This window comes from Passer domesticus, chromosome Z (assembly GCF_036417665.1).
Source record: "Passer domesticus isolate bPasDom1 chromosome Z, bPasDom1.hap1, whole genome shotgun sequence".
Classification (NCBI taxonomy): Eukaryota; Metazoa; Chordata; class Aves; order Passeriformes; family Passeridae; genus Passer; species Passer domesticus.
In genome coordinates, this window is record NC_087512.1 from 22,138,748 (window position 1) to 22,160,647 (window position 21,900).

The following is a 21,900-nucleotide window of genomic DNA, read 5'->3' on the forward strand; positions in this document are numbered from 1 at the left end:
TCTGAATTCCCTAAGTTTTTTTTTAGAGTTCATATGTAATCTTTCAAAAAATTTTATGGCAGTGAGTTTCATAATTTAATGTAGAACTTTATGTGAAGTACTTTCATTCATATCTATTCTGGTATTTACTTGGATGAGATTTTGATTTTGGTATGAAGAATAATGAATATTGCATCTTCTTTAGAGCTCTTGTTTTACAGACTGTCCTATCTCCTCAGTGGTTTGGGTTTGGATTTGGGAAGTGGGTGGTATGGGTTGGTATTTTTCCTCTTTTCAAACACAAGAGGCTACTGAGTGTTTAACATTTTTTCTTCTACTTATTAATGTCACGACAGAAGCAGTCATCCAGTGTCAATGAAGTATTTGAGCAGTGTTAATAAAGAAGGTGAAAGGATAGCAGAATACAAAGCATTATACACAAATGAAGGAAAAAACCCTAAAGAGACAATGCTATAAATCTAAGCCAAAAAATGTAGTTATTTGAATTCTTAATTAAAAATACTGTAAGGTGGAGGTGTATAGATTAGTCAGACTCTAGAGCTCGTAAGAGATGTTAAAACACCACAAGAGGGTAGTTACAGAAGCAATATGAACCAAAAAGAAGTCAACGTCCATGCACAACAGCACACACCACATTCTATACTCATGCTTAATCACCAGTTGTGAGGTGATTAAGCATGAGTATGTGAGGGTAAAATGAACAGCATTCACTCAAAACTACACAAGATGAATGATTTTTTTGCTTAACATTTAATTGGTCTAAAAAGGGCAATTACCCTGGAACTTATATTAGACTGATTCCCCTTACCTCTCCCATGTATCCTTCCATCATCTTTACAAGTCATCCCACCAAATCACATAAATACCATCCTAAAAACTATCACACAAGAACATTCTATGATAGTATACAACTCTTTATTTTTCCATCAATTAAAAAATCACCCCAGTTTCTCCCTCAGTAAACTACAATCAGGTTAATAAAGGACAATTTAATTACTACAGATAAGCAAGAGTAGAATTTTTATAATCAATACAATATAATAAAAATAGCTACAGAAAAGACTGAGATTGTAAAGAATGCCAGCATTGAGTCATAAGGTAACTCTCAACTGACGTAACTTAGAAGCTGTAGAGATCAACAGAACAGAGACCCATTAAAAGCCTTGATAAATTAGGTCTGAAAAAGTGAAGACAGATACTGTAAGGCAATATAGCATAACACAAAGTGGGCCATTTGGGGAGCATGCAGTGAAAGGCACAGACTCAACATCTGCTGCACTTTGCACTTTAAGATGTGTCAGCTTTCCTAAGTGTTTATCTTGGAGCCAGTAAAATTGTTTGCAAAGGCTCTGAGAAACAAACAAGGCATAACACATTCTTGAGAGAATACCTCTCTGTTAGTTCCAAATGTTTGCAAGACCATGTACAGGAGTGGTGTTATTCTGAATTTTGCCTCTACAGAATACAAGAAAATAATAAAGGAAATAGAAACTACTTCAGGCAATCTAAGAAATCTAAACCATAGAAGTAATGTATAAATATGGTTTTTAAAGTAAAAAGGACTGTTAAACATATTTGTCTATTACATGAATTGGCTTCTTACAGAAGCAGTGAAAAAAACTTTCCATAAAAAAAAATGCAAATCTTGATATAACACTGAAGGCCAACTGTAAGCAGTTAAAATGGATTTTTTTTTTCTTTTTCCTCATTTTATGTTCTTAAATATTCAATTTAATACAGAAGAAAAAAAAAAATCATCCAACAGGAAGTGATGTTTAATACTAAGAAAGTTTAGTAGAAAACCTAAGGATGTCCTAGCCCTGAATTAAGAGTACTGGTGTAGTTTTATTTTCAAGTGCATGTGTAGGTCACACTACTTGTGAAAAGCTTGGAGGCGCATTCTGTTTGGATCTTCTGGATGTCTCAGGGCCGTTCCATGTCGCAGCAGCAGCTCAATATAAGGTGGCCAAAATGACTCATTGATTGTTATATAAGGTTCATGTGGTGTGGCCATTAATGTGTTTATCAGCATCTGGAAGACCAAAAGGGTAGGATTTAGGAAATTAACAAAACAGCTAGATTTTATCTCATTTAACCAAATTTTTACAAATTACTGTGATGTAGGCAATATAAGATATAAAGGACTACAGAAGAAATATGAGACCTGTTCAAAGTAGAAGTAAAGCAAAGGACTTCCAATTAGCTACGTAACATCTTTTAATTAGAACCAGAATCCTCTTTTATTCCAGAATAAATGTAAGTTAAATGCTGTATCTAAATACAGAATTAGTTCGTGGAGTTTAAAAAAAAATCAGTTTTGTCATTCTTTTTCAGTTCATGGAAATCATATTAATGCCCTCATGGTATTTCTCATGGGGAGTACTGCACACATTACAGATGAAATCTGTAATGAGCATCCCATGGTGCTCTTTCTATTTATCCTAGATATTTCATCTTTCTATTCAGAACTCTCAAATGTTATACTGTCCCAATTTCAGTAAGTACAAAATATGTTTTGCCCTTTAGTGCTACCAGATTTTATATTTTTGCATCCAGTGCTACTAATAAAAGACCCAAATGAACAACTGCTCTTTTTCAGAACATTCTGAAGAAGAATTGCTCCAGTTAATATCTTTTGTACTTCCAATTGTGAGAATTTACTCCAAATGCATTATTCTAGACAAATTTTTACTTAGTCTTTTCTGACATTTGATACTCCAAAACAGCTTTTATGGCTGTAACTTCATCTGCATCTCAGAAAACATTTTTCAAATTTAACAGAGCCTTGGAGCTAGAACAACACAACTCAACAAAGAAAAACCTTCCAGAATACAAAGGTAAGGGACACTGACACTTTAGGTCAGGATGTTGAAATTCAAAACGAGTCTGAATTTTTCAAATAATCTGTTCTTCCAAACAGAAGACATTATGTGAATATGTTCACATTTTCAGGAAATTAACAATATCAGAAAAATATGAAGGGCAATTTTAAAGCATTAGAAGAACTTTAAAATTCTTTTTCTGTAAGGACTATGGCCACTCTTGATTTCTGATCTGTTTGTAAGCTCTGCCTAATTTGGCATTAACAGGTATGTTGAGAAATTTGAAGCATGTAAAATTATTTTGATGACATAAGCCCAAAATGTGGGCTTTAAACTATACTACATTGTGATTAGATAAGAGCATCTTAATACCAGAAAGTTTTTATACATCACGTTTTGCCTCAAGAAAAAATTTTCCCAGGGACATCTTACATATAGAAATCTAGAACTGTCTAAGGAGGGGGAACAGAAAATTTCACTTCAATTGCTACATTTAAGACGAGAAGGAAAATTATGCTTTGCAATTCACAATCATAAATTGCACTGTAATTAAAAATTCACGCTAAGCAATGCTTCTATACTTATAAAATCAATCAGAAATGCATGAATCAGATGAACTGATTTCCTTGTATGAGTTAATAATCCAGTTAATGCACATGACTACTGGTCCTTCTGAGGCTACATCTTTAGACCTTCTGTTAATGTATATTTCAGAAATATTTTTCTTGAAACAGTATAAAATAGAGCATGAAATGGATCAGTTTTTTTTGTTAAACATAGTATTTGTCTCACCCAACATGAGCCACTACAGCACATAAAACTTCTTTGAACCAAACATTGTAAAATCAAGAAATAAGAGAGCCATTCTCCAGCATAAACTGAACATTATTGCCACACCTCCTGTAAAAATGGGGGGTTTACTTTGATAGGAATTAAAATAGAAAACTGACCTAGATTCATAGGATGATTTGGAACGTACTTTAATGATCATCTCATTCCAAGCACCTGCCATGGGCAGGTGGCACCTTCCACTAGATCAGATTGCTCAAAGCCACATCCAACTCAGCTTTGAGCGCTGCCAGGGATGGAGGACCCACAGCTTCTCTGGGCAGCCTGTGCCAGTGCCTCACCACCCTCACAGTAAAGAATTTATTCATGACAGCTAAACTAAATGTCTATTCTTGTAATTTAAAATTATTCCCCCCACACAAAAAGATGCTTTCTGTCTTTTTATAAGCCCCCTTTGAGAACCAGAAGGCTGCTATGAGATCTCCCTAGACTCTTCTTGTAGACACAACATTCTTAATAATTTTAGATTAACTGTCTTAACTAAATACCACATACTGTTATTTATATTAGTAACAAACACTTTATCATCATCACCATCACCATCATTACATGTGAATATTTAAAAATTCCTCCAATCTCTACATAGTAAAAACATCTTACCTCTAAAATTTCTTGCAATGTTATCAGTTCTACAACTGGCTTTGCTGAAGACCTCTGGAAAGATAAACATCCCCCAGCCAAATTAACAAAACCCCAAACCAGTTAGAAAAAATGTTAATTGACAAAGCAAAATAATTACATAATTATTTGATTGCATAGTACACAATAGATTAAAATATTTAGTTAGATTTACTCCTGAGAGAAATACAGGTAGCATTTAAATCTACCAGTTCAAAATCCTACACTTCAAATGTGACATTTTTTGAATTATCAAGAGAGATTAATCTAAAGTGATCATAATGTTTTTACATTTACCAACCTGTGTTTACATTTAAATAAAAGTACATCAAATTTATAATGTAGTACACAACCTTCTGTGAACAAGATTTGTTGGAGGAAAAAATATTTTTCATGAGCTTTAAATAAATGCTTATAATAGAAATTTGACACAACTCAAGACTTAATTTCATAGTGCCTTAATATTTTTTCATTATTTGACAGTGAATACTTGCTTAGAATTCAACTAAAACACTTATCAAGGTTAAGAAATAGAATCATTAAAAATTTTGGTGGAATAAAAAGGCAATGATAAAATATCACTAGAAGATTACTTGTTTTCCTTTGTAGCAAACAAATCAAGCCATTTGTCTATAGAGATTCCTTTGGCAGCAATGTCTGTGGATCTGCTTGTAGTGTTGCACGGTAAACCTGATTCTTTAATTTTCCAGTTTTATTCTTTTTCCCCATGCACTTCAATTTCAACAAAATAAAGGAGGTAATATTCCACTGGCTTTCTCAGCATTGCTGTTGAATACACGAATTTCAGATCTAAGATATTACCAGCTGTGCAGCACCTTATACAAACTCCACTTCTGGAACAGAGGAAGAATACAAGCAAGAAGAATATTCTGAAAGGCAAGTTCTGAATCCTTTTTCCCAGTCACAGTTTGTAATAGTCTCACTTGCAAAGAGTCCAAAGTTTCAGTTTCCAGAGAGAGCCTGCTCCATGGAAACTCTGCAAATCCTGGAGCTATGACCCAATAACATCTATCTATGTGCCCTCCTCTCAATATTTGGCTGAGGAAATAGAATCTACATTACCTATCTCTAAAAAACTTCTTAGAGGAAACATGAAGATACTTCACAACCCCTGCTGATATATTTCCCCGGTCAAAATTACTACAAATAAAATTAAGTACAGCTAATCACTTAATGCTTATAAAGCTGTTAAGCAGAATGCTCAGCATTTCATTATTTAGCCTGAAAGGCACCTTCTTCACCCTTCCAATCAGATTTGCATAAAGAATATTCCTCAGCCTCTGATTTTTTTGTACTATGATCTTGAAAAAAATAAAGTAGATTGTTATCCAAGAATTAAAATGCAAGATCACCATTACTACAGTCACTACCTATATTAAAGGTGTTGGGCCATGGCAATGGAAGCCAACCTGATCTGCTCTGTTGCAGTCTTCACTCCCACTCCCAATCCCACATGTATGGCCAGGTGAAAGGAGGGTGGAATCAGACCAGCAAGGCTTGGAGCAGTTCAAACTATGCTGCAGCCATGTCCTACAGATATCAACCCTGCACATTTGCCGTCACATGGAACCACTGTGAACACAATATGCTTTCACAAAGTGAAGCAGAATTACTCATGCGCAGAGCTAAGAGATTGGTGCTGCTGTTGAACCAAGCTGATAATAGAAATTAATAATGTGCTTTCCTGAACCAACATAGCAGCTGATTTCATTGCCAGTGATTAAATTTGTATTTCTGACACTCAATAAACAAAAATGGCAAAAATGGCTGGCTGTCCTGCCTTCACAGTCAATTACTTAGACACAGATTAAGGGGCACCTGTAGTTAAGCCAAGCGATCCGAGCGAGTCAAAAGACATAGAAAAGCAATGAATTCACAAAGAATGAAAGAAAGAAAAAGACCGTCAGAAAACAGACTGTTTAAGAGTTCAGGAAAAGTTTAAGCTAAGGAAAGATGAAACCTTGTGTTGAAATCAATCAAAGTAGTTTTTTGTTTAAGTAAAGTAATTGGCGACAGCCAACATGACTTCACTATAGATCATTTACACCCAACAAATTTGGTGGCCTTCTACAAGAGTTACAGTATTTGTGGAAAAGAAAGCACAACTGATGTCATCTACCTGGACTTGTGCAAAGCATTTGACACTTTTCCACATGAGACTGTTTCTAAAATGCAGAGACTTATGTGTCATATTTATTAACAACAGGAAAGGAAGGCATTGGTATGCAGAAAAACTAAGATTCAACAAAATAAGATATTTGAATAATACTTTGAAAATGAACACCATGTCTTGACATCTCCACTTGGTATTTTTATGTGCAAAATATGTGCAAAACAAAGATTTATTTTTTTTTAAATTACAAGATCAAGATTCATTAGCTGCAAATTACAGACAGAAAAAGACAAGAGTGTAATGTGTTGCACTGGTGATGGGTATGAGCTAGTTTTATTTATAACATTGCTTCTTAGAAGGTTCTAAAATGATGAATCCAAGTGAAAACAAACATAGACAATGGTTATTAATAGTATTTTTCAATTCTCTAGCTTATCCTATCTTACAGGAGAACATAAAGGTGTTGCTAGTTCAGTTAGCAAAACAAGAAAGAGAGGATATGAGATTGGTGCCATAAATATATCAGGAGGAATAAACACAAGAAAGAAACAGAGCTATTCTAATGAAAATTCTGGAGTAAGAAGACAAGTGGATCTGTGTTAGACTTGGATACATTTAGACTGAAAGCTATGAGACAGTTTCTAAACAGAGTACTGAGGTACTAGAAGAAAAAACACAGGAGAAACAGTAGTAAAAAAAATTATTTGTTCTAAAATGGAGTTCAATGATAATACTGAAGAAATTATATCATGTGGTTACCTGAAATAACAGGGAACTGGATTAAAGAAGTAATTTCTACTTCTGTAATGTTAAGTGTGCCTGAAATCAAAAACAAAACCTGCCTTTTTTCATAGCTTTTTTGTATCTATCAAATAGTAATAGTTATAATTTTATTTTTACTGCACACTTTGAATTTATTATACAAAATACTCCCTGGCTGCCTATTCTCCCTGAGGTTGTATGATAATTTTTGACCCAGTTTGCCTGAACAAAATCTGATGGTTAACATTCCAAACTACTCTGTAACTATAAACGCTTTTCCTTATTGTTCCAAAAACATTGTTAAACAATTAAAAATTGCTTTGCCAAGGAAAATAGGAATCTACTTGCCCACTCAAGGAAAAAAAAGAAAAAAAAAGAAAAAAAAAAAAAAAGAGTAAATTTGGACTGAACCCCACACCATTCCCAAATTTGGCATAGCTTGCAGTTCAGTAAGAAATACAATATATTACTATGCATCTCATTGGGTAAGGGATATATGCATTAAGAAAAGAAAATATCCAGATGGAAACAGCCTTAAACAATATAAAACAACCTGAAAAATATAAATTAAACCTAGAGGATCAGCTGTAAAAACTATGCTTATTTCAAAATACAACTGCAGGTTCAATGCTAATGACTTCAAACAGATACTGCATCTACTTAAACATAAACTGAACACTTCAAATTTAATAGGTAAAGAAAAGTCTTACCTTTTTTTTAATATTTTCACTTCTCTCTGGAAGAGGAAAATGTTCATCCAGGAATTCACCCAAAGCATTCAAGAGTTCTTTCTTAAAGGTCTTTAACTTCAGTATTTTATTTTTCAGTTCATTGAGTTCTCTAATTTTCAAACAGTAAAAACACAGCAACAGAACAAGGGATCAAATCAAGTAACTAAAAAGTCCCTCCTAAGAAAAAAACCCCCTTATTATCTATTGTTAGAAATTCAACATCTTTAATCACAGGATATGGTAGCATTACTTTCATGTTTCAAATATGGATTACTAAGCAATTATTTGATCTATTAAACAAAACAAGGAACAAACTTTAAAAGTTTGCTTTCTCATTTGCTCCTGTTGATATTTAAATTCTTCAATTTCTAACTCAAAAATGTAGAAATACCTTTTTGTGGAAGGATGTTCATCTTGGGTGTTTGCCTCTTCTTCCATTTTACTAAGAGTCTCTAGCATCTGTTTTTGTTCCTTATACCACTGCTGTTCTCTTTGAAACATGAAATGTAGGAAATGGCACAAGAGATAAATAGTTTCTCTGGGCAGTCAAAAACAGAAAAAAGCTTACAGCATTCCAAAGTCCAAATTATTGTATTACCTTTTCAGATCTTCTTCCAGTTGTTTATTCTTTGTTCGAACTGTTGACAGCACCATTTCGAGATCATTTTTTACTTTCTGCAACTATAAAAGAATAGAAATTAAACTACTGTTTGCAGGTAGCCCAGGCTGTAGTATTTTTTTTATGTAAGGCTACATCTATAAATCTGATAAAGGGGGACATAATCATCTGCAATTTCTTAATAAACATTAAAATCCAGTTTAGAATGCAAGAGCTTTTCAAAATGTCACTGTGACCAGTTGCTTATTAAGTGCACAAGAAGTGTCTTCTTGAAGCTCACAGAGCTTAACAAATACTTAATTTTACCTGAAGTACATACATGAACTACTCAGCTGATGAATGGCTGAGGAGACAAAAACTACAGCACCAGGGCTCTATTGTCAAAGCTATTGCATCTGCTGGCACGAATGAACCCATGCTACTTGCACCACATAAAATGTACAGAAGATGAAGATGCATCAAAGAAAGACTAACTGCATACATAAATTAAATGATCCTCAGTGCTATGACATATCTGGGACAGGAAATATGGAGAAATAAAACTACTGCAGTCAGAAGCTATAGGCATTGCTCAATGTAGGGAACAGGGGACTCTCAGTGGGTGGGGTCTTCCATTACAGAATCACAGAATGGGTAGGGTTGTGTTGAGGAGTACGTTCAGTGCATGTAGCTCAGGGTGCAGCTGCAGGTTGAGCTCTGGCAAGAGGCCATGAACTGCCTACTCTTTGTAGAACAGGGGGCCTGGGCACCTGTGGCCCTGCCAGGTGAGGGGACATTGAGACATGGAGCTGATGATGCCTGGACTTTCCTGTGTTTACACTGTGAGGATATAAAAGCCTTTTGGCTTTGAGGTTATAAAATTTCCTTTGTTCTGGGTCCTTCCTCAGAGGCACCCAGCTCAAGCTCTTATTCTGTTATTATGCCATGATTAAATTATTTTAAGGATCAGATGTGTGAGCCTAAGGGAAGAAGGAAACCTAGGATTGAGCTGGTAAGGACACCTGATCTGTGTGAGTGTGGGATGTGTTGCTGCAAATGGGCTTAGTGATTGACACCATGGCTCCTGGACTCTTGGACAGGGAAGTTTCTTTAACCATTGTGACAGGCCACAGTGGGTCATGTGGTCCAACCTCCCTACTCAGGCAGGGGTCATCCAAGAGCACATGGCACAGGTTGCATCCAGACTGTTCCTGACAAACTCCAGTAAGGGAGACTACACAATCTCCCTGGGCAATTTGTTCCAGTGCACAATAAAGTTGCTCTTCCTTGTGTTCTTGTACATCCCATTGCCTCTTGTCCTACTGCTTGGCATCAGTAGAAGAGCCTGGCTCCATTCTCTTCAGATACTTGTATAAATTTATGAGGCCCCCTGTTAGAAGACTATGGTCTTCTACAAAATAATGTTTCTTATATAACCCTATGATTTGGATGTATTTTTTCTGCTTCCACACAAAATAGGAGTACTTAAGAATTTAGCTCAAAGGAATACACATTCTGAAAATATGCTACAGAAACAAATATGCTCCATATATGCAACATCTGAAAAAAACCCTGTAATCCTCAAATATCAGACCAACATGCCAATCAAAGTGCGTAACCTAACAATTTTTTGACAGTGACTCTTAATAGCAATCAGATTTGCTGCTGTGAGTGACACTAGAAGGCATTAGACCAGGAATATTCTCAAGTCACATAGCATTCCTATGTCCCATCAATACAGTATAATGTTACCCGCAAGACATTATTGATTTGCTCTTTCTTCCAATGGAGGAACTCAACAAATTATTTGCAAATTATTGCCACAGAACACGATGTCTAAGATAACTGACTCTCCCATGTAACACATAATATCACATCATTTTCTATTAAGTATGAAATGCAATATATTATAACAATTTGTTTAAAAAAGCACACACAAATATCTTGAAGACATGTGTCAGAGGATAGGGTCAGACTCTTTTCAGTGGTGCAAAGTGATAGGACAAGGACCATGAGGCACAAACTCAAATACAGGAATTTCCATCTGAAAATTAGGAAAAACTGCCTTACTGGAGGGTGACTGACTACTGGAACAGGCTGCCCAGAGAGGTTGTGGAGTGTCCTTCTTCGAATATATTCAAAAGCCACCTCGACACAATCCTGTGAGGCACTTAGGGGCAGGGTTTAGTAGTGGATTTGGATGTTGGACTCTATCATCTTGGAGGTCTTTTCCAACCTAAACTATCTTATGATTCTATCTCCAGAGGTTCCTTCTAACTCCAGCCATTCTGTGACAAATTAGCAATTAAAATTCAGCCACAGATCATCCTGAAAACACAATTCTGAGTGGATCTTCTTGCACAAGCACTTGCACAATGTTAAATGAAAGTAATCTTGAAAAGTGCAGTGTGTAGGCTTCAGCCCTAGAAATGGAACCTGCTGCATGACATTGAAGATGATGGCAAAATCATTGCAAAGCATGGTCATCAGTCTCCTTGGCACAAGATTTCTGTTTCCTGGTGGCACCCAGCACAATGGGACTCCAATCCTAAGGAGGCCTTGGAGCACTAATGCAGCAGGGACGTCGATTATCACATCATTTTTATTGCACGCAGATAAGCTTGTTGAGCTACTGTGATTAGATGGTGTGGCCAGAGGCAAAATACTGTTTATTGCGCATTATTCAGTGACTTGTGCAATAAGTCAGTTTAAAACCTCACTCATTACAACTAAGAAATTTTACTAGTTACACTAGGGGAGAAAAAACCCATTAGAACAACATAAATGGCTGAAGGAAAACACACAGTATTTTAGCAGTAGTCCACCCTAGGAGCAGTCATAGGAAAATGCAGCAATTGCATATACTGGGGTTTTTTTCCCAACAAAATTTTATTAGACTTACCTCTTCTTTTCCTGTTTCTAACAGTACATCTGGATTGGTAGAAATTACTGAAAAAGAAAATGAATTGTTTATTTTTTGCAGTGGATGATAAAGATTTATTTATACTGAAAAGCAGCTTGGCTAGAGAAAAATTTGTGTAGCTTCTGAGTAACAGTTTTGGCTCTCAGTAGCAGTTTAACCACATGCTGTGGTGTCCTGCTGGGCTAACCTACTACCACTATCCAGCAAATTAAAATACACTGAAAAAAGTGCAGTGTTAATGCTTGTGTGTTATTTTTATATCTGAACTAGCTCCAAGTACATTGGTGCAGGTGTATAATGAATAAACAACAGCACATTTCTGTACACTTCAAGACAACCAAGCCTGATTTTTTTTTTCAGCAGAAGGCATTCCATCAACATTACCAATGTGGGCAATCAAATTCTTCCAGTCCTCCAATTCCTTGTTAAATAGCCTCCTAAATGCTTGATCAGGACTATGGAACCTAGTTTTAATAACTTCAGAAGCATGTCACCATCCTTACTGTCCACAAGAACAATAGGGAGATGAATGGCCCAGCAAGGACAATATCCTAACTCAAAACAATGAGCAACAGCAATACCTAAATGAAATCAAAGTACAATTGAAGAAGATGGAAATTTTTCTCCAGAATGCTTCTAAAAAATGCAGTGATTTATGACTCATGCATTTTCAGAATAAAAATTGAATTATTGTTTTTTACAGCATTCAACAGACTCCAGTCAATTCTCAGATCCATGTCAACTTGCAGCTTCTGCATAAACCTGTGACTTTTTTGAACTATTTCAATACATTAACAGGAGAAATGAAAGTGATTCTAACAGATTAAAATCTTCATAAGGCAGATTTTTGGTGCAAGTTTGGGCTTGAAATCTCTAATCTTACAAATAATTACTTAAATAAAAAATTCCTTAATCAAAAAGGAAATCCTTAACCCTCTGATGACAGCATTAAATACCTCCTAAATACACACAGTCTATTTAATAAATTCAGAAAAGTACTTTCTTTAGTAATGTTATAATACTTCAAAAATTTTAATAAGCTTTAGATTAGTAGTTTTAAAAGTACTGTTTGTTCTGAGATGCAAATCAGAAAAACTACTTATGCATCAAAAAATGCATTAAATTAAATGCTTCAATAAAACTCCTTTTAATTGGAAAATTACTCTTTCTAAATCTTGAAGCAAAATTTGAGTACTCTGCTCCCAAGCTTAAGAGCTGCAGGAGACAGTGTCTGTGCTTTATTAAAGCAAGATTTCTTTATTTACATGAATATACCAGCTACACATGATAAAATTAATTGGTGTGTTTTTATTCACATTCACTGGCATATTTGAAAAAAACCCACACAATTCTTTCCCCTGCCACTTCCTGCTGACATTAACTTATTTATAAGCCTTCCCTTACCAATTATTACCAATATTTACAACTGCCTCATTACACTTCTTTATTTCTAGATACCTAATCCTGAGTTCATGTTTGCCATTCACTGTTCATATTGTGTGAGTATCAGAATAGAAGGCCCTGTGCTCCTGGGAAAGAAATCACTAGACATAATTTAGTGAAGGAACAATGCAGATCTAAAACACTGGGACAACACACTTATGCCAGCTGCTGCTGTAAATTCACTTCTTGCTCAATCCACAATCAATTAAATATTTTTCAGTTTTGTTGAATCACTACACTTGCAAAAATCAGATGTCAGAAAGAATTGCCTAGTGATACAAAGTACAATTACTAAGAAAAATACTACCAGATGCAAAGAATATAAAAGCAACTACTATGCACATGTTTATACAGAAACTCATATTAAAATAAAACAAAAAGGTATTTGGCAGAATACTGCTATTTTGCAAAGAAAATCAGAAATTATGTGGAGACCACAACTGTTTGAAATGGTTTAAAATATGGTTGCTCTCACTTCCTGATTTTGTGAAGGTAAAAGTTAAAATTTATTTTTATAAGCCAAAAGCTTTTTTAGAAGTTTTAATTCAGCTGATTTAGCAGATCTAGAGCTGAATAAATAATACCAGAAATTGAGAAAGAAAAGACCACTAAAGTAAAAGCTTTGCAAAAATAAAATTTGCATCATGAATTCAAGTCTGTTTGCCAATATTGTGCTCAAAAAAACATAGAACTGCCAAGCTATAACCTCTGAAAATAAGATTTAAGATTGAAATGCTGACAGGTCTTCATTTACAGGAAATGAACTGGCCACTACTAAAAGCTAAAACCAAAGTAACAAGACAGCCTGACATTCATGCTCTATTAGTAAATTCTGTTAATCAGTATTTCTGCTATTTTTATTTAGATATGTATGTTTCAATTAAGTAATTTGTCCTTCAAAACAAATAGTAGGTAGAAAGAAGCCAAGACAGAGAAGTAAGCGAAGTGGACTCCTCATTTTCATACAAGCACCATAACCCTATTCAAATTCTTAGCAGGAACTTTTTTCTTCCACTGGAAGGAGAGCCAAAAAAGGCAGAGATTTGGTTGTAAAGTATTAATTATACACAATTCTCTATTAAATTAAGATTTCTAATAAGAAATTATCATCTGTGAAGAAGTAAGAATGGTTGAACAAAGCAAGTCAGCTAGCCAAAAAAATAGGCCAAGGATATTTTTAAGCCAATAGCTTGAAGTTTAATATACATATTTTAGTACGGAAATCTAACAGCCTCAGGTATTTTACCCAGATAAAAACTAAGTTCTTTCAATTGATTTGCTTTAAGCCAGCAACTTATTCATGAACAGCAGCCAGGAACCAGTATGTGCCAAATTCATTCAATGACATGCCTTTGGTCTACATACCTCAGAAGCACTGGAGGCTGACAGTTCTTGGAGTGAGGCTTACAATACTGAACTATGAATTTACTCTAATACAGCAACAGTATCTATTTATAAAAAAAAATTCCCAGCTTCTCTTATTTAGTGATGAGATGCAGCAAATACACAGACCCTTATAAAAGTTGGAGAACTGCCTCTAATGTTCATCTGAAAAGGCATTTCCATTTGGCTAAATGACAAAACATTGGAAATCACCACATGCTGTCTATAATACATTCCTATAATTTTGCAAATACTACAAAACCAAGACTCTACTGGCATAAAAATATTCAATTGAGTCAATATACTAATTTAAAGATTAACTAGTAGTCTTACTGGATTGACAGGTGCTAACAGGTCCTTGACAGGAGACATAACCATGAGTACTACCAGAATATTAATGACAGTGTAGTGTGGACTGTTTTAGGAATGTCCATATGGGACATCTGAAAACAAAGATTGCTTTATTCACACTTAGATCCTGAGTGCTTTTATTTCCATTGTCTGGCCACATCTGCCTTGCAAGAGGGTGAAATCTATCTAATAAGTGGTGCTTATATACAAAGAGAACTTTTAAGAACCAAGGTATTGATACCTTTTGACTGATACTGCCTAACAAATACAAGAACTACCACTAGTCTCACTGGTTTGTACTTCTCAGGATCAGTAAGTGTTCTGGATTCCTGTATTATTTAAAAATTCTAGTGGCTCTAACCACTTTATCTTGACTAGAAATCTCCAATCCCTGTTAATTCAAAATAGGTATTTTACTACAGTGTAAAGGGCTTAGCACTGTAGGTCTATTTCAAAGTTTCAACTGCTACATCATAATACTACACACCTTTAATCAGAAAAATAATCAGAAGATCTATGGTTAATGTATCAGCTTCTTAAAATAATTATTTGCCAAAGTATTTCTGCTGTAAAAATGAAATACCAATAAAAGATAGAGAAAAAAAGGTTACACAGAAAAGAGTATGAAGGAGGGTAACAGGATAACTAACTTTTCTTATTTGGTTAGGAGATCTGCTAATAGTTGTTTTTCCAACTAACTGACTGATGAATAGTGGTATGAAACATGCATTTGTTTGTCCAGAATGATAGGATTAAGTTATAGTGGAATTCACTTTTAATTTCAAGTTGACTTAGAACTGAAGTGCAAAAATAATGAAGAAATGGGACATACATGCTACTTTTTTTTGAAGTAGCATTGTTTTAAGTAGTTATGGAATGAAAATACAATCAGAAGACATTCAATATACTCATGGCCTAGATGAAAGAAACTTTGCAGAAGTTTATATAAGCATTATTTATGCTTATATAACAGTTACTTACATTCAGGATCTCTTGCTTGCCACTGACGAAATTCTCCTGTTAAAGCTTTCCATCGCAGCATTAACAAGGAAAGCTGTGTAACAAGAAAAGAAGCATCTCTTGAAGTGTGTTGAGTTGCAGTGGCATAAAGTGAAGTAGAACAGGATAGAAATTGAATTGTTGATACAGCAGAAAACAAAAGAGCATCTATTACAATAGAACACTAGTTCCTTCAAAATATTTTACAGTAATTCATAGGGATCACGGAATGTTTCTATTATGCCTTCCAGCCTCTCACCAGCTTTGTTGCCCTCCTCTGGATGTACTTGAGGACCTTCACAACCTTCTTAAATTGTGGGGCACAGCACTGCGCTGAGCACGCCGGGCGGGGCAGCACAGCCCTGACCACAGGGACAATCCCCTCTCCTGTGGCTGGCAGTGCCATGCTCAGGGCTCCCGGGATGCTGTTTGCCCCCCGGGCACGCTGCCAGCCAGCGCCCTCAGACCCCTTCCTGCAGGGCTGCCCACAGCCACTCCTGCCCCGCTGTGTGTGCTGCTGTTGATGCCACGCCACTGAGCACTGCCCAGTGCTCTAAGCCAGCCAGATCCCTCTGCAAGGCCTCTGGCTCCTCCACAGTGCCAACAGCATCTGGAGTCATCAGCCAGTCAGCTCATGGTGCATTCCAATCCTTCATCCAGATCCCTGATAAACACATGGAACAGAACTGAGCTGCACCCTGAGGAACACAGCTGGTGGTTGGTCACCAGTCAGACACAGCCCCAGTCACTGCACCCTGCTGAGCTCTGTGTGCTTCAGCCAGGTCTTCACCTAGCACACTTTGAACCTCTCATCCCATGGCTGCACAGATGTCCAGAGGATGCCGTGAGGGATAGCATAACAATGACATTTAACAAGAAGAAATTACATATGCACTGATTAGGAAATGTCCAAACAGGTACTGAAGTTACACCCCCTTCTCCTCCCACTTTGCTGCCTATGTTAGCCATTTATCAGTCGGATTTTTCAAAGCTGGTAAGAGAAAATCTGCCCTTATCTTGATTCCTGAGGCTTCAGTCATATTTCCTCTCCCCTGTCTAGCTGAGGAGGAGAGTGATGAACAGCTAAGCTGGCCAGATAGGATTAAACCCACCACAGGGAACTGGCAGGTGAAGTGGTAAAGCCACTATCCATCATGTTTGAAAAGTCATGGCAGTCTGGTGAAGATCCCACCAACTGGAAAAGGAGACACACAAGCCATATTATTAAGAAGAGAAAAACAAAAAATTGGGAAACTACAGACTGATCAGTCTCACCTCTGTGCCTAGCAAGACCAAGGAGCAGATCCTCCTTGGAATTACGCTAAGGCATGTGGAAAATGAAGAGGGAACTGCTGTTAAGCAACATGACTTTAAGGGCAAATCACGCCTGACAAATTTGGTGGCTTCCTAAAACAGGATTCAGGCATTGGTACATAAGGGAGGAGCTACTGATGTCATCTATTTGGGAGTTGTGCAAAGCATTTGACCCTGTTTGGAACAACATCCTTGTCACTAAACTCTTGAGACACAGATTTGACAGATCACTCAGTGGGTAAGGAATTGGCTGGATGGTCACACTCACAGGTATAGTCAACAGTTCAGCATTCAGATGAAGATCCATGATGAGGGGAAATTCCATAGGCCTTGTTTTTATAAAAGTATTTTTAATGTATTTTTAAAAACCTACTGCCTTACCTTGGCATCTGATGGTACCAGTGTCTCTGTTCCTAGAAGCATTAGCTTGCTCTGACACTTGGTAGAAAGAAAAAGAAATAAAAAAAGTTTGTTTACTTTTGTAAGAACAAAACACATTTCTTAGAAATTTAAACACAATTTTTTAAAGATAGAAATAAAAGAATTTTAATTTGGGTCCTTCCACAACCCTTATACCCTAACCCAGAAGGGCAAATTAAGAAGAGTTTTGAAATCACAGCACAGTAAAGTAGAACTTAATTAACTCTGAAGGAGAAAAGTAGCAGCTAAAGAAAGATGTATTCTTTGAGTAAAAAGGCAAGTTATGAGGGCAAAGTTCATATGAGGAAAGGCATTGAACAGATAAAGAACATGAGAAACTGGGAAGAGAGTCATGGACAAGGCTGAACAGGGAAGCTGCTGAAAAGTTAACACACTTTCTGCTACACTTCTGGCTTTCGAAACAGAGCAATCATATTACAATACGTATTTCTAGTTTTAAGTCATTTAGGGCAGTATACTGTACAGTTCAGAATGTTTTTTTGGAGAATACTACATCAGCTCTCATGACTGCAATGGGGTGTATATGCAGTCTGAAATTGAGCCCACCACAAATATCCAAGGCATAGAGAGGTGACACCTGCTAAACTCTCTTTTTTTCTAGCTGTCACCAGTGTAACCTGCCCATAACAAGGTAGGATGTATTCTACTAAGCAGTACTTTGGAAACCTTGCTGTTAACGTCCGCATACCAGAACACTGTATAGGATTTCTCCCTCAAAAACTGTTCATGATGGCACACAATCATTGGAACATTACATGCAACCATATAACCTAGGAGCTAATTAAATGGCTATTAGTTTAAACATTTTGCTGAAACATGAACATTTTACGCCCAGGATGTAAAATCCAAATAATAAAAATCCTACTATTTTCATCAACTTCCAAAAATAACACATCTCTTCTTGCATTATTTTGGGCATGCTGGGAATGAGATAAAAGATATCAAATATTTTCAATTACATTCAAAATAGTAAACATTCAGATTTCCCTTCTAATTTGAAAATTTCAAAGAAAGTTCAGGTCCTCCAAACCAAAGTTCAGAAACTTAGAATTAAGTTTCTGACATAGAATTCCCTGCCACTTGCTACATGAGAACTTATCTGAATACTCAACAAGAAATAAATTCCATTAGTCTTTTTAAATCAACTTGTATAAAATTATTGCACTATGAGTTGCATGGACTTTGTTCTACTTTAAGTTTGGAAATACTTTTATTTCTATTTCTGGTATTTTATTGTTTTGAATTTACAACTCAGAACTCAAGCAAATAGCATGTATTATAGAAAATTGAGTGAAGTGATTAGGACACTGAAAATATAATTTAGAATATGATTTTTCAGCAGATTCAGCAGAATCTTAAAGGAAGAACAGTATTTGCTAAGAACTGAGAGAAGTTCATCTTTTCTGGGAACCCTGAAAATAAAAATAACCAGCCCTAAACTGTTATTTGTTAATGTATTGTACTATGTACAAGAGAGAAATTTTAACCATGAAAATATAACTGAGTTTGCACGGGAGTAAGCATAGGGAGACATCGCTGTCCTCCTCTGCCTTCCTAGTCTCTCTCTCCTCTAAGATCCAAAGGAAATGGAATCCCATCTTTTGTGAGGCTAAAGAGAGAAGGGTCCCTGCATGCTGGTACTACCGCAACACAGATAAATTGTTTCATTTTCCATAATTTTAATATATACTCCCACACTAACTAAATCATAACATCAACACATTGACACTACAAGGCATTCTTCACCCCTCCCAGCACTTCCATATTTGACTCTTCTGAAGACATTATTTCCTTTTTTTTTCTGTTTGTGGATTTTTTCTTTGGGTTTTTTTGGTTGGTTGGTTTGGTTTTATTGAAGTGGTTTCTTTGGAGGGGGTGGGGCAAGCATGTGGTGAATAATTCTGAAAAAGCTTTATAATAAACCTAGTCTGTCATTTGTATTTGCATACCTCTTCCATCTGCTTCCAAATACTCTCGCATTCATCCAAGAGTTCTTCCTTGCCATCTACAGGACCAGCTGTGTTACTGATTTCTGATAAACATTCAGCCTATTAATAAGCAAAGAGAACAGTTATCAGGTAGAGCTACAGGAACTGATTATTTAATCACACCTGCCATTTCAGATCAACTGTGTAACAGAAAAAACTCCCTTAATCCAAAGCTTTTACCTAACTCCTCTATAATTTTAGAAAGCACCCAGCCATTAAGTAAAATCAGCTAACTAAATAACTAAGTAAAATTAGAAGATACTAATAATTTACTTTTCACATTGAATGACAAAGTCCTACATTTTCACAACTGCTTTGATTATTTGCAATGGCTTCTTTATTTTCCAACAACTTTATTACAGAAACAATAAGTTTCTCACTTAAGAGATACATGAATGACAGTAGCAATTAAGAGGGGAAAAATAAGAAGGACTAATTTTTTTTTTCCCAGGGAAAACAACCAACAGGCTAGATGTACCAGATGCAGGAAGCCTTTAGAAATATCTTGGTGGGTCATTAGGCCCACCAAACACATAGATATTAAACAGAAACAGTAATAATAATGACCTAGAGAAGAGTTACACTTTTCTACCTTCTTAATGAAGCATAAATTACTAATGCAATCTTTTATTCTTTTTCAGAACAAAAACACAGCATCAGAGAAAATTATGTCGAAACTCCTACTTGAAAGGAGTGAAATACTCCACTAGTACTTGCGAAGCTCAAGCACCTCACAGCAAAGCAAATGAGGAAAGAAAATCAGAACACCTCACTGAATGCTAGAATTACACTAGAGATCTCATACATAGCCTATACTTCTACTAGTCTTCCTGGCAACTTTGTTGCATTTAAAACAGAACACGACAAAATCTAGGTTACCATGATTTTACAGGAACTAATCAGCATGGATTTTGGAAAGGAAGATCATTATCTTCTTAAGAGTCTTAGAATGTGTCCATAAAATAAAACAGAACCAGTTCCCATAATTTATAAGGATTTCTGAAATGCCTCCACAAAGACTGCCCAGAAGGAAGAAACTAAGAAAGAAACTAAGCAGTCCTGGTTTTTTCTCAGACAAAAAAGGAGACAAAGAGGGTCTGGGGGGATAGTGGGGAGAGAGAAGAATAAAAGAAAGGGGAAAAAAAAGAACCCCATGCTTTGGAAATTTGAAAGGGGTCTTGGGGTGGGATAAAAATATTCTGCCCTTATCCTCTGCAATGCTATAATTCATCACCAGGAAAGCATTATATGGAATAATAATCCTGTCTCTTCTCTGAAGAGAAAGCCAGAAAATCTCCATCACACAAAAATGATGAAATGATTCTGTTGTTAACTTTAAATTTTTGGGTCAATTTCACACAACAGCTCAAAATGTACATATTGTGAGATGTGACAGTGCTCTCACAAGCGAAACTGACTAGCCGTCCTTAATGCTGTGCTTTTAACCACCTTACACTGTACACACACTGAAATGTCACTTTTGGATGTTATTTTCTTGTAGCTTGCAGTTTTCTTTATTTCAGTGTGGTTAAATTACATTTCTATTCCCACACCATGCCTGAAAACTGAAGGTTTTTTCGGCATTAATAATAACGTCTTCTAGCTTCAACAAGTTATTCCCTCTTACATTGTTTCAGGACTATGTAACTAGGTAAGAAATACACACATGTCCAAATGTAGGCTCTATGCTAGCCAAGGCTTTATGAAAAAAATCACAGAACGGGTCAGGTTGGAAGGGACCACAGGGGCTCATCTGGTCCAACCTCCCATTTTATGCAGAGTCATCCCAGAGCACAAGGCACAGGATTGTGTCCAGATGCTGCTTGCGAACCTCCAGTGAGGGAGACTCCACAACTTCTCTGGGCAGCCTGTTCCACCTGCACAGCAAAGTTCTTCCTCATGGTCAGGTGGAACTTCCTGAGCATCAGTTTCTGCCCATTGCCCCTCGTCCTCCTGCTGGGCACCGCCGAGCAGAGCCCGAGCCCATTCCCCCGGCACGGTCCCTTCACACACTTATACCCGCTGAGAGGGCGAAACGCGCCCTGCGACCAAGCACACAGCGGCCAGCTGCGGGAAGACGGGGAGGGAGGGCACAGGCAAGCGACAAAAGGTTTGTGACAGAGACACGAAGGCACCTTAGGAAGCAAAATACCGGCAGGGTATAAACAACATGCAAAAGCGGTGAGACAGGGAGCCCCCACCGCCAACCCCCGCGGCACAACGGCGGGAGGCCGTGAGGCGGGACAACCCCGCTCACAGCCGAGGGACGAACGCCGCCCCTTCCCAGCCGGGAAGCCCTCCCTGCAAAGCAGCCTCGCGGCCCCGAGGTGTCGGCGCTCCGGGAGCCCCGGGACTCGCCCGCCGCCCCTCCCGCCCGTTACTACCATGGCCGCTTCCCGCCGTCCGATTCGCGGCGCGCGCGTCACTCCCAGAGCGCCCCGCGCGGGCCAGTGACGTAACGCTGTCGTCGGTTAGGAAGGAAGTGAGTTTTTTGGGAGGTTGTGGTCAGACCAATCAGTGCTTGGATTTGAATACCGGCACCTG

At 37.0% G+C, this 21,900-nt stretch overlaps 1 protein-coding gene across 5 annotated transcripts; it reads right to left on the bottom strand.

Moving 5' to 3' along the window:
- Positions 1-893: 893 nt before the first annotated feature.
- On the bottom strand, positions 894-21,879 carry CENPK (centromere protein K). 5 transcript variants are annotated; one of them, XM_064405395.1, is made up of 10 exons: positions 21,741-21,879; positions 19,318-19,416; positions 17,309-17,365; positions 15,596-15,668; positions 11,417-11,463; positions 8,515-8,597; positions 8,308-8,406; positions 7,896-8,025; positions 4,272-4,325; positions 894-2,032 (listed from the first exon to the last, which is right to left on the bottom strand). In XM_064405395.1, exons 1-10 carry the CDS (start codon positions 21,741-21,743, stop codon positions 1,874-1,876), a joined length of 804 nt encoding a protein of 267 aa, XP_064261465.1. In that variant the 5' UTR covers positions 21,744-21,879; the 3' UTR covers positions 894-1,873. The 5 variants fall into 5 exon arrangements, with proteins under 5 accessions (XP_064261465.1, XP_064261469.1, XP_064261468.1 ...); XM_064405399.1 differs by lacking the exon at positions 21,741-21,879 and adding an exon at positions 21,492-21,524; XM_064405398.1 differs by lacking the exon at positions 21,741-21,879 and adding an exon at positions 21,188-21,338.
- Between the last annotated feature and the right edge of the window lie 21 nt (positions 21,880-21,900).

Coding starts and splice junctions, on each gene's coding strand:
- CENPK (XM_064405394.1), bottom strand. CDS start 21,109: ATGAGCCCCTGTGGTCCCTTCCAACCTGACCCGTTCTGTGATTTTTTT. Junction 8,407..8,514: donor CTGGAAGAAGATCTGAAAAG/GTAATACAATAA, acceptor CATGTTTCAAAG/AGAACAGCAGTGGTATAAGG. Junction 2,033..4,271: donor CATTGCAAGAAATTTTAGAG/GTAAGATGTTTT, acceptor TTGGTCTTCCAG/ATGCTGATAAACACATTAAT.